This window comes from Triturus cristatus, chromosome 8 (genome assembly GCF_964204655.1).
Source record: "Triturus cristatus chromosome 8, aTriCri1.1, whole genome shotgun sequence".
In the NCBI taxonomy this organism is placed as follows: Eukaryota; Metazoa; Chordata; class Amphibia; order Caudata; family Salamandridae; genus Triturus; species Triturus cristatus.
Window position 1 is genome coordinate 920,594,744 of NC_140591.1, and position 12,055 is coordinate 920,606,798.

General features: G+C 45.7%; 1 protein-coding gene across 4 annotated transcripts in view; it reads left to right on the forward strand.

Moving 5' to 3' along the window:
- The first annotated feature begins 4,894 nt into the window (after window positions 1-4,894).
- CRYBG3 (crystallin beta-gamma domain containing 3) overlaps window positions 4,895-12,055 on the forward strand; it is a 1,479,538-nt gene continuing 1,472,377 nt past the window's right edge. For all 4 annotated transcript variants that reach the window (XM_085622435.1, XM_085622437.1, XM_085622436.1 and 1 more), the window contains exon 1: window positions 4,895-5,412. In XM_085622435.1, coding sequence (XP_085478561.1) covers window positions 5,207-5,412 — 206 coding nt within the window. In that variant the 5' untranslated portion in view covers window positions 4,895-5,206. The remainder of the gene's footprint in view (window positions 5,413-12,055) is intronic.

The following is a 12,055-nucleotide window of genomic DNA, read 5'->3' on the forward strand; positions in this document are numbered from 1 at the left end:
TATCTCCTGAGACCAAGCTAACTGTAACTCCTTCATTCTGCAACCTTGCCCAATGAAACAATACTCCTACTCTCTTCAAGTATGTTGTCCACTTGCAAAGCAATTGTGAGACAGAAACTGTGAGAAGTTGGCCTGGTATATGCTGTTCACTAGTTACCTAGCACCAGTACAATTCGACTCTTACGGTAGAAGGTTTAAGACAACCTTTAAAGAAAGCTATCCTAGTTGTAGCTGTGGAGAGCAGCCTTCGGGCTAAGTCTTTAGAGGAATGTAAAGCAGCTTGTTTTACCACATAATCTCTTGAATTACCAAATGAAAGGACACCACACAGGTATACATATCAAATATATATGTATTTATTACTAGACAACTCTCTACTAATCTCTTTATAACATTAGAAGTCAGGAACATATTCACAAATCAAAGTTTCACAATAAATTAAGCACAAATATGGCTGGGGCCCTAGGGGCATACCAGACTATATACTAAAAAAGAGACTTAGATAACGACTTGCAATGGAACAAGGCCTAGGGCCTTCAGAAGCGTTGGGGCCTCACGAAACCACCCAAGGAAGGTAAGTAAAAGACCCACGGGGGACGCATGCAGTGTGTTAACACAGCCGCGAATCCCCGTTGACTTCAATGGTGCAAGTCGCAATTGGAAATTAAGAGTTTTAGGGCACTTCGAAGGAGACTACAAGCAAGTCACTTACAGGGTAAGTAGTTCTAGAGCCAACACCCACAGGAGCAGCGTAGTGCTGGAGTTACCTCACCCAGGGAAGCCGGGTGCATAGGTTTCGGGTTGCGGCGTTGTTTTCAATGGGAGCCAAATAAAGACTTGCTGCTTGTGAAGAAAGAAGAAGTGTCCAGTGGAATCCAAGCCTGGATTCAGAAGAAGGAAGACCTGAAAGCAGAGGGGACAATGTTCAAAGTAACTTGGCAGTGACCCGGGGCAAGGAATATGAATGCCCACAGGTGTTTTCAGGTAGTTCACGGGTGTCTTGACTCTTCAGCCACGGGGTCCAGGAGGCGTTGATGATGACCAGGAGCTGGATTCGTCGTGTCCCACGAAGTCTGCAGCTTACTGCGGTGTCGGCGACCAGATTGGAGCAAACAAGCCTTGGCAACAGCAAGTCTCGTGGAAAGGATAAAAAGTCCCCCAGACCAGCAAGGTCTGGGGGACTCACCCAGCGAGGGTAAGTCAGGGCAGGCCTGGAGCAGCCAGGGGAGCCCTTTGGAATTGTAGGAAAGTATTCAGGGGACCCACAAGCCAGCTGGCAAAGGATCGTGAAGACGCCTCAGGAGGATCCACTCAACAGGGGCCCACGGTCACTCGGGACAGGGTAGGCCTCTGATCTTTGGAGGGATCCCTGCTAGAGGCTTGGACCACATGTGGCCCAAAGCACAGGTTTGTAGAACATCGTGAAAGGGTTACACTCGAAAATGGTGCACGGTCCCCAGAGATTGCGGTTCCTCGTCACTTGTGGGGTCCACTTGCCTCAGCGTTGCTGGGGACTCACGATGGCCTTAGAGAAGTCAGGAAATCCTCTTCCTGGGCTGCAGGAACTTCGGGCTCCGGCGAGAGCGGTGGAGTTTGTGACCGTAGTTTGTAGTTTTTGGTGCCTGCCAAGCAGGGGAAAGAAAAACAAAACAGGAGTAAACCCGTTAACCCAGTTGAGACCGGGCAAATATGGTAACAGAAGAATAATGTCTCAACTGGTCAATCATGTAAAAAGGACCATTAGAAAATTGAAATTAATCATAACAAACAGGACAAGGGAGACCAAGAGGAGATTAAAGGTTGTTATTTGTAAATAGAAGTACAAAAACAAAATTAAATTACAGTAACCATAACAACCCTGTGAACACTGGGAGTGAAGTGTTGAGTGAAAACGGTGCAGTGACACAAAGGTGCAGGAGCAACGTGAGGCGGCGCAGAAAAAATGAATAATAAGAGTCAGGCACAATATTTACAAAACATTAATCATTGCAACATTATTTTCATGATTAGAGCATGACCCTTTTTCAAAGCCGCAAGTAACGTTGTGGAGTCGACGGCGTTTCGAACTCGTTAACTCATCAGGACTACAGTTACATATGCATCAATAGGCACTTCTAAAAGGTAAGAGGAAAATGAAAGAAAGAAAAAATAAGTAAAAGGACCCAGGGGAATGGATTCTAAGAAGGGGGACAACTCGGGCGGGAAATACCTGATGTCAACGAAGGAGAAAAAGCGCTGGATCAGTCTCAGCGAGGAGGAGGCATCTGGGCGTGATTAGAACGGCTCTAAGGGACAAATGGTAATGGATTAATGGTATACCCAATTACAGAGACGACAGGGAAGCCAAGGTACAGAGGAGGGTGCTTACCAATGAAGAAAAGTAAGTACGGGTTGTAGTTAAATCCGTGCTGTGGTTAAATCTCTGAAAAACAGCGGCTCTCTGAAATAAGAAGGGGACAAGGAATGGGCACCGTTAGAAACCAAGCAGGGGTGTCACTCCTTGACTCCAAGGGAGATTCTTCAGTCTTCCAGAGGTAGTGGAACGTCGAAGGTCCGGGATTCTTCTTCAGAGCATCGTCCAGGGGTATCTAGTTTGCAATGGCAAGGGTTCCCTAACTTATACTGGAAGGAAGGGAGGGACTAGCTCTATGATCCCACCTATGGGATGGTCAGGGGAGTGGGTGGCTACACCCACTTCCCTTTGTCCAGTTTCACGCCAGAGATGGGGCAGGTAGCCCCTGAGCCGGTTTGAACTGGTGTATGCACAGAGGAGCCTACTGCTCCCCAGTGCAGGACTTCAAAGCACTCTAGGAGTGCACCCACCCAGCCCCAATACACTAAACCCTGTCTGGGAGGTGGTCACACCTCCCTGTGACAGGATACCTATTGTTGGGCCTCCTCCACTGCGAGTTTCGGTCATCAGCAGGAGGGCAGCCCAGTGTCTGTGACTGGTGGCATCCATTTTGTGATGCAAGGGCTCTTCAGGATTCTACCGCGTTTCCACAGTAGGTACATGTCTATCCCTCTAGAAGGGTGGGATCATACTCCCACACCAGTTACTGGTGTGGGGGTATGATTCCAAAGCGTTTGACACCAAACACGACATGTTTTGATGCAGCCATTCCAAAGTTAGCATTTACTGTGAGGTTATAATGCACTTAAGAGTATATGTTTTGACCGCATTCACAAACAGCCCCAGAGAATGGACTCTGAGAGCTGCAGAGGGGCCCTGCTCAGGCAGAGGCCCCCCCTCACATGGAAACCAAGCACCCTGCCCTCAGGATTGATAGGGCCTGCCTTAGGGGTGACTGATAGGTTTAAATGTGTGTGCAGGAGAGATATAGTGAACCTATATCTCAGTGAGGAGTGCTAGCACCACCTCACCCAGGCTGCAGTAGCAGGCCTGTGGTGTCAGATTTAGTCTGCTTCCCAGGGGTGGCATAATACATGCTTCAGCCCCTGGTAGGCCTGTGAAGTACCTATGCCCTTGGTACCTAAGGTACCATATACTAGGGACTCATAAGGCACCACAGTGTCAAATCACTAGTGCACCTAATATGCACTCCATGTCGTTTAGAGAGAACAGAGAGGCTGGGGCTCTGGTTACCCGGGTCCCAGCCAGACTATAGCCAGAAACTAGTGTAAACATCAGAAAAAAAAGTGGGGGCAACCTAAGAGGCAGATCCTACTCTCCTACAGAAACATTCAGCAAATTTCACATAAGAGTTCAAACATTACTGTTAGAAATGAATACTCTTCTAATGCAGTACAAATAGCGGCCTATTAATAAAGCTATGTTAATAAATTCCCCATACAATGTAGGCTAGCAAATACATCAGCCAACTACATTAATACATTTTTTTGTATTCATCATTAACTTAAGAAAGCAATTATTGTTATTGACACTTCATTGAATCGCATTTACTAATGAGACCTGACGTTACATTGATTACAATGTTAAGTACACCTTTTAAGCGTTAAGTTCCAAGCCCTACATTGGGTTACATTAATTTTCCCAATAACATGTTAGTTGATTCACAATTTCTTCTAACATCTAACTTTCTCATAACATGAGTACATCCTACAGAGGATTACAGTGCAATACTAACAGGTACCCCATGCAGGATACAAATTCTTCACTCTATCACTACCCAGCTAAGTGCTGAGGCTTGCTTGAATGGAGCCCCTCAAGAATGCAGAACAAATCAAAACATTCACACCTAGTCAAGAGATCGGTTAAATCCCTCATTTTTTTGCTCACCGTGCCACCCCGGTTTAGTAAACCTAGCCATATGCAAATCAGTCTTGACCCTGTCCTACGTGGGAACAGTCCAGTCCGAACTGTAAAGCCAGGTCCTCCCTGGACCGGAAACAAGCATCCTAGGACCGGTTTCGGGCTTTCACCCCTCATAAGCCAGGAATCCTATAGCTTGAATACAGTGGCACAGTGCGCCCGGGACACACGTCTGGGCATACACGGCGCATTTAGGAAAGGAGCTCTGAGCACTGTTGCTTCCCCATTGCAAAACACTTTAAAGTTTTGTTATAGTCTTTTTTTTGTACAAACTATGTGGAGCAATCACAGTAGAATTACAGGGGGTTCACCAGAGACAAACCTCGTAGTTTCGCACACCCTTAAAACTTGAAAAACAACTCCTTTATTTACTTATTACATGAAGAAAACACATAAATGTTAAAAACAAGTCTGACTATTTTTACATACGTGTTCGTGCAACTATTTGTATCAAATTCTTCATCGAATTAAAGAAAACAGCACGAAAGTATTATTTTGCCTGTAAATTAATATTGAAGCATGCTCTAGCTCCCGCGCATACGTACATACACCCTGTCCTCACTTCTTGCCACTGCCCCTCCCATTTGAGCTCAGGGGGATGGGCCTAAGAAAGTAAAGCTTAGAAGAACAGCAGCAGTCGTCTCTACTGCGATACAAGGGAAAGAGTGCTTTTCTTTTCCAGCGTTGTGTGGCATGTTTCAGTATAGGCTGGATCGCTAGTTTCCATCCCTTTCTTGGAGTTAAGGGTTGCGTGTTAAGGTGGTTTCTCTGAAATCTCGGCTATCTTTTTTTTTTCTTTTCATTTTGCGGGGTCTCAGCTGCCTGGAGTTCTCAGCAGGAGATCGCTTGATACTTTTCCAGCCGGTTGTTTGTTGACCCGGGGACTCCTCACCATTTCCGACCTCACTGGATATGTCTGGCCGGAAGAAAGCGGGCTCTTGGCAGGAGGGGGTTGCCAGGACTTTCTCAAGGCTGTTTTCTAAAAACCATTCACAGGACAAGGAAGAGAGCGACAAGGAAGAGAGCGACAGCACTGTGAAATCGGCTTCGAGCAAAGAAACTAACCAGGAAATCAAACTAGAAGCAGAGACGGAGCCAGCCTGCGAGGCCACTGACAGGTAAGGCTGCCTTGCATGGCAGGGGGGTGGGTCTGCTTACCATTATTTATTTTCGAAGGAGACTGCTGTCGGCCAATTTAACTTGATAGCGTTTCTGGTGCAGCTGAAACCCTCGTCCCTTGACTATTTTAAAAAAATGCTATGGGAAACAGTTGTTAATGGGAAACATTTGAAACGTTCAGTCGCCCCAGTCGGAAAGTAAGGGCAGCTTCCTGCCAAGGTAGGCTGCTAAAAGGGTCTAAAACAACATTGCCAGTAATTGCAGCCAATCGACCTGCGTCTAAATTAGGATGTATAAACGTGGAGATGTATGTGCCGTGCCCAACCTCGGATACGCTGTACACAGATGGACCCCGCTGATGCTTCTGTGTTTTGTGTTTTCAGGCAGTCCGCTTCGAGTTAGTGCATTGTCATGCACCGAACAGTGTTCTAACTCTACTTGCTTTCCATAGGTGGAACAACCTTGACTTTTAGTAGTAACCCCTTAAATATGCTTCTGACATTCACAGTCTCTTATTTCCTCTGACGTAACTTTCTGTCAAGGTTACCAGATGAATAAATGTCACTGGGCGAAACGTTTTGAGGCCTGTGTTTTTCCTCTTAAATACACGTTTTCTAGTGTTTTATTTTTAATTGGTTTAAATTAAAATTGCAGCTTCCTAAATTCACTTATGTTATATCATTGCACAGGCCTTCACCCATGTTCTATGCCCCCGCCTCCATTTCCAAATCTAAATACTTTACTGTCACTTGTTTTTACTTTAAGCATGTTACTGTAGAGCGCTGTAAGCTAATAGCATTTCCTCTTCATAATTGCTGATATTAATGTATTTTAGTGCTGAGCTGGTATATGTATGTGTACTTATGTATATGTATGTATGAAGGTATATATATATATATGTGTGTGTATGTATATATATATACACATATAGGTGTGTGTGTATAGGTGTGTGTGTATATGTGTGTGTGTGTGTATATATATGTGTGTATATATACACACATATATGTGTGTGTGTGTGTGTATATATATATATATTCACTGAAAAAACCATAGGTTTCACACATGTTATAGTTAGTGGAAATTTTACTGATAAAAAACCAATGAAATTGCCCCGTTATAGTTAGCGCAGGCAACTATAACTCACGCGACCGCAATCCTCTGCTGATGACATATGTGTCTTTATGAAAAAAAAATATTTGTAATATATGTATAGCTAAAAATGTATGGAAGAAGACATGGGCAAATAAGTGTCTAAATACAGTATTAGCATCAGCAGAGGATTGTGGTCGCGTGAGTTATAGTTGCCTGCGCTAACTATAACGGGGCAATTTCATTGGTTTTTTATCAGTAAAATTTCCACTAACTATAACATGTGTGAAACCTATGGTTTTTTCAGTGAATTTGCAAGGTTTTTTAAATGCTAATTCCTAACTATAACGTGTGTGAAACCTATGGTTTTTTCAGTGAATTAGTACGGTTTTTTAAATGCTAAGTTTTTTTCCCTTATAATAAGCCCTGTACATTTGGTGGCCTACGGCCACCAAAAGCACAGGGGGTGGGGTAAGTGTGGATAGTGTTTTTTTCCATTGTAATAAGCCCAGCACATTTGGTGGCCTTCGGCCACCAAAAGCACAGGGGGTGGGGTAAGTGTGGATAGTGTTTTTTTTATTTTTATTTTTTTACCGTACGCTTACCGTAAGCGTACGGTAAGCGTACCCCGCGAAATTGCCGAAAAAAAAATAAAACCGTTTTTGCACTTGGGGGATGTTTGGGGACTCCCTCAACATGACTATGTGGGAGGGAGTTGTCAAAACAGCCCCTTTACATGTTTTTGGGCTTCCGATTTTAAAAATCTCTCTCAGTGCGAGAGACAAAATGGCGGCCGCCGCTTCCTGGTTTCGGCCGATTCGAATGTTTACTAAGATCTAAGAGCCAATCAGAATCGCGCTCGCGCACGCCACCGTACGCTTACCGTAAGCGTACGGTAAGCGTACCGTAAGCTGGCTCAGATATATATATTGATTTAAAGGCTATTTTCTCAGAATCTACTGAACAGATTTACACCAAACCTACAAAAGGCACTTCCTTGACCTAGGGACTACCTCTCTGCCAAATTTTGAGTAATTCTGTTCAGCCATTCGGGCTGTAGCTCGTTCTAAAGGTCCTATGGAAAAATGCATGGGAAAAACGCGTTTTGGGACCCCCCTTTTATCTCAGCCCCCGCTTGACGAATCCCCCCGAGACTTTCAGGGTAGGAGCGGAGCGTAGCGCCCCACCTATTTTGAGAAATTCGCGAGGATTCGTCGACCGGCGCCAAAGTTATTCAAAATAGAATGTTGAGGTTTTCCTATGGAAACGTGGTCCTAACTATAACTACCTACTGGCTATCGCCAGTAGGTAATATATATATATATATACACATGTTTGTCCCCAATATGCCACGTGATGCCATCAATATCTACCATGAGCGAGTGATAGCAGAACTTAAACAAGCATTTGCAATGCAATAGGTCTCGCATTTGTTGCAGTTGGAGATACTGGCATTGTAAATGGCAGTGTTTATCAATGTTTTTGTTTGCAGTGGAGTGATTATTTAAAAATTACACACTATACCATATTATAAGCTATTCTAGCAACTGTACAGTAAAGCTATGGCTATTTTAACGTAAAGGAGTGTGAATGGATGAATAAAAATACAAAAACTAGGATCTAAAAATTTACGATGGAATGTATAGCAGGGGACAGGGACTACCGATCACAACAAATGTACTTGAAGTGATTGGGGCATCATATACAATTAAAAAAAATCGGTAGTACGGGGTGTCAGCGACGCTTGTGCAAATGTTGTTCAGCTGGTGAAAAGTGGTGAAAGGTGAAGTATTCAGCTCTGTTTGCAGGCACAAAGGGATGAATGGTGAAGTGGTCACTCTCTTCAGCGGTGAACATGCTCTTTACTGTTGCTCATGGGCATCAATCGACTCTGCCAGGTCTAAGGCATTCCAGAGACCTTATATGATGGCTGGGGTTTGTAAATGAACCTACATTAAACACCACTAAGAGATGAAGTGATTTCTGCAACATCACATGATTTTTCTTCAAAATGTGTTTTTTTCAGTTTTACTTTTTGGATTCCTGGGATGCTCTGGCATAAGATTCCCAGTTCCACCATGATTCATTTGGTACAGTAAATAAACACAATAACCAAAAATACTCTCAAACTGCAGTTTAACGGACACGTAGTTTTCTGTGTAACAGACAAACGCCTGACCATGGTCCCAGCAGGGGCACGTGCCACCTAATCTAGAGACACTTCTCTCACAGGAGTTGTGCCAACTCACCTGCAGCCAAATCTATGGGTCACGAGAAAATGGGATGGAGAGTAAGGGGGGTACAGGGAGAGAGAGAAAGGGGGCACAGGGAGAGAGAAATGGGGGCATGGAGAGAAATGGCGGACCGAGAGAGAACGGGTAAAGAGGCTGGAAGGGTGAAAACGAAAGGGAGAGAGGGCACTAGTGAGGGGGTACCGGAAGGGGAAGGAGGTGGACAGGTGATATACATTTTAAAAAGCAGGTCTTTGGCCGTAGGTGATGACTGCTGGCAAGGACCAACACCCGGAAAGGAGGTTTGACATCCGAGCCCCCACTATTATAATGTGAAACTACCATGCAACTACAATATCGCAAAAAGGTGCTAGTTTTCCAAAGACACATGACCCACCTGATGTACACACTACAAGATTCTTATAAGTCCCAAGAACATAAAGACAAATTCATCTGGCACATTGGAAAAAAATTATACTTTTCAAATAGCCCTCCGTATTAAATTTGCTCCATTTCTACGCTCGGTTAACAGATATAACTACTACCCAATCAATGGTATTAAATTGATCCACCTCGGAAGAATGAAGACTGAGGCAGACTTGCCGGGAGTGTAACCTCTGCCCCTTACAAGTGTACGTCTCACTGAGCCCTTCTGCCGGTATTGTGTTGGACAGCTGGTTACAATTCGATCAGTTGAGCCCTTTATGTGTAGCCTTTAAACAGAAACACAGCAAAGCCCGCTTTTGTATTCGCCAGATAACTAGGAAAACCAGCTATACACGAGGCGCGAGCAGCAACCGGAGTCACCGAGGTAGAGAGACCAGCCTTGGCTCCGCCGGTTATGAATAACTTAATATCCACGTACCTACCAAACATGAATGTGTCCTTCTATAATGGATGTGGTATACATGTAAAGTCCTCCAATACCTACGGATTGAGTTTGCGCTAAATAAAAAAAACGAAAAAATAAATACAAACACCTAACAGATCTGTTCCAGGTCAGGCAGCGGAGTCATAGTTCGCCCGACCCTTGTGAAGACCGAGCAGCCGTCCCTGAAAATCAGCAGGGCAAGGGCGAGGATGTGGTCCGTCGGCTAAACTGCCGACTTTGGTGCTGGAAACCAGAGTTTGAGCCCCGAGGTCGCATCAACATCTGTGATTCTGGGCAAATCACTTAATCTCCCCGTGCCTGAATGTGTAATGTAAATACGGTGCTCGTGTAAGCGCTCCAATAAACTTCGGGTCGAGTTCGTGATATATATATATATATATATATATATATATATATATATATATATATATATCCATATGCAAGCACACCACAATTGAGGCGCCACACACGGTATGTTGGTTCACCTTTTTAATTGGCAGGATGGCAGGGAAATAACAGCACCACCTTGTCAGCAAAGTTCATGGCCATACGCGTTTCAGGTTAGTCACCCTTGTTCACTGGCATCCGGTGGGGAGAAAGCAGCAACAGTTCTTTCGCCGCATTCGCAGCTATTTGAAGTAAGTCCGCCCCAATGGGCGTGTCTCAAAATTGCATTGTGGTCTTTGTTGTTCTTGATCCATAGTGGTTTGCCGCTGTAGCCCCAAGTAGCTTTAAACCTATAGTAGGTTACTGTCCCAGGTAGGGCTGAGTCCCCGCCTTTGTAGATCCCACCAACATGGTCACACCGTTCCTCTGTAGCTCGTTGTACTCAACGCGCTGGAGCCGCACATCTGCAGCGGGGCGTCTCGCGATCCGGAGCCGACCGCTATATATCCATATGCAAGCACACCACAATTGAGGCGCCACACACGGTATGTTGGTTCACCTTTTTAATTGGCAGGATGGCAGGGAAATAACAGCACCACCTTGTCAGCAAAGTTCATGGCCATACGCGTTTCAGGTTAGTCACCCTTGTTCACTGGCATCCGGTGGGGAGAAAGCAGCAACAGTTCTTTCGCCGCATTCGCAGCTATTTGAAGTAAGTCCGCCCCAATGGGCGTGTCTCAAAATTGCATTGTGGTCTTTGTTGTTCTTGATCCATAGTGGTTTGCCGCTGTAGCCCCAAGTAGCTTTAAACCAATAGTAGGTTACTGTCCCAGGTAGGGCTGAGTCCCCGCCTTTGTAGATCCCACCAACATGGTCACACCGTTCCTCTGTAGCTCGTTGTACTCAACGCGCTGGAGCCGCACATCTGCAGCGGGGCGTCTCGCGATCCGGAGCCGACCGCTATATATCCATATGCAAGCACACCACAATTGAGGCGCCACACACGGTATGTTGGTTCACCTTTTTAATTGGCAGGATGGCAGGGAAATAACAGCACCACCTTGTCAGCAAAGTTCATGGCCATACGCGTTTCAGGTTAGTCACCCTTGTTCACTGGCATCCGGTGGGGAGAAAGCAGCAACAGTTCTTTCGCCGCATTCGCAGCTATTTGAAGTAAGTCCGCCCCAATGGGCGTGTCTCAAAATTGCATTGTGGTCTTTGTTGTTCTTGATCCATAGTGGTTTGCCGCTGTAGCCCCAAGTAGCTTTAAACCAATAGTAGGTTACTGTCCCAGGTAGGGCTGAGTCCCCGCCTTTGTAGATCCCACCAACATGGTCACACCGTTCCTCTGTAGCTCGTTGTACTCAACGCGCTGGAGCCGCACATCTGCAGCGGGGCGTCTCGCGATCCGGAGCCGACCGCTATATATCCATATGCAAGCACACCACAATTGAGGCGCCACACACGGTATGTTGGTTCACCTTTTTAATTGGCAGGATGGCAGGGGCGGACTTACTTCAAATAGCTGCGAATGCGGCGAAAGAACTGTTGCTGCTTTCTCCCCACCGGATGCCAGTGAACAAGGGTGACTAACCTGAAACGCGTATGGCCATGAACTTTGCTGACAAGGTGGTGCTGTTATTTCCCTGCCATCCTGCCAATTAAAAAGGTGAACCAACATACCGTGTGTGGCGCCTCAATTGTGGTGTGCTTGCATATGGATATATAGCGGTCGGCTCCGGATCGCGAGACGCCCCGCTGCAGATGTGCGGCTCCAGCGCGTTGAGTACAACGAGCTACAGAGGAACGGTGTGACCATGTTGGTGGGATCTACAAAGGCGGGGACTCAGCCCTACCTGGGACAGTAACCTACTATAGGTTTAAAGCTACTTGGGGCTACAGCGGCAAACCACTATGGATCAAGAACAACAAAGACCACAATGCAATTTTGAGACACGCCCATTGGGGCGGACTTACTTCAAATAGCTGCGAATGCGGCGAAAGAACTGTTGCTGCTTTCTCCCCACCGGATGCCAGTGAACAAGGGTGACTAACCTGAAACGC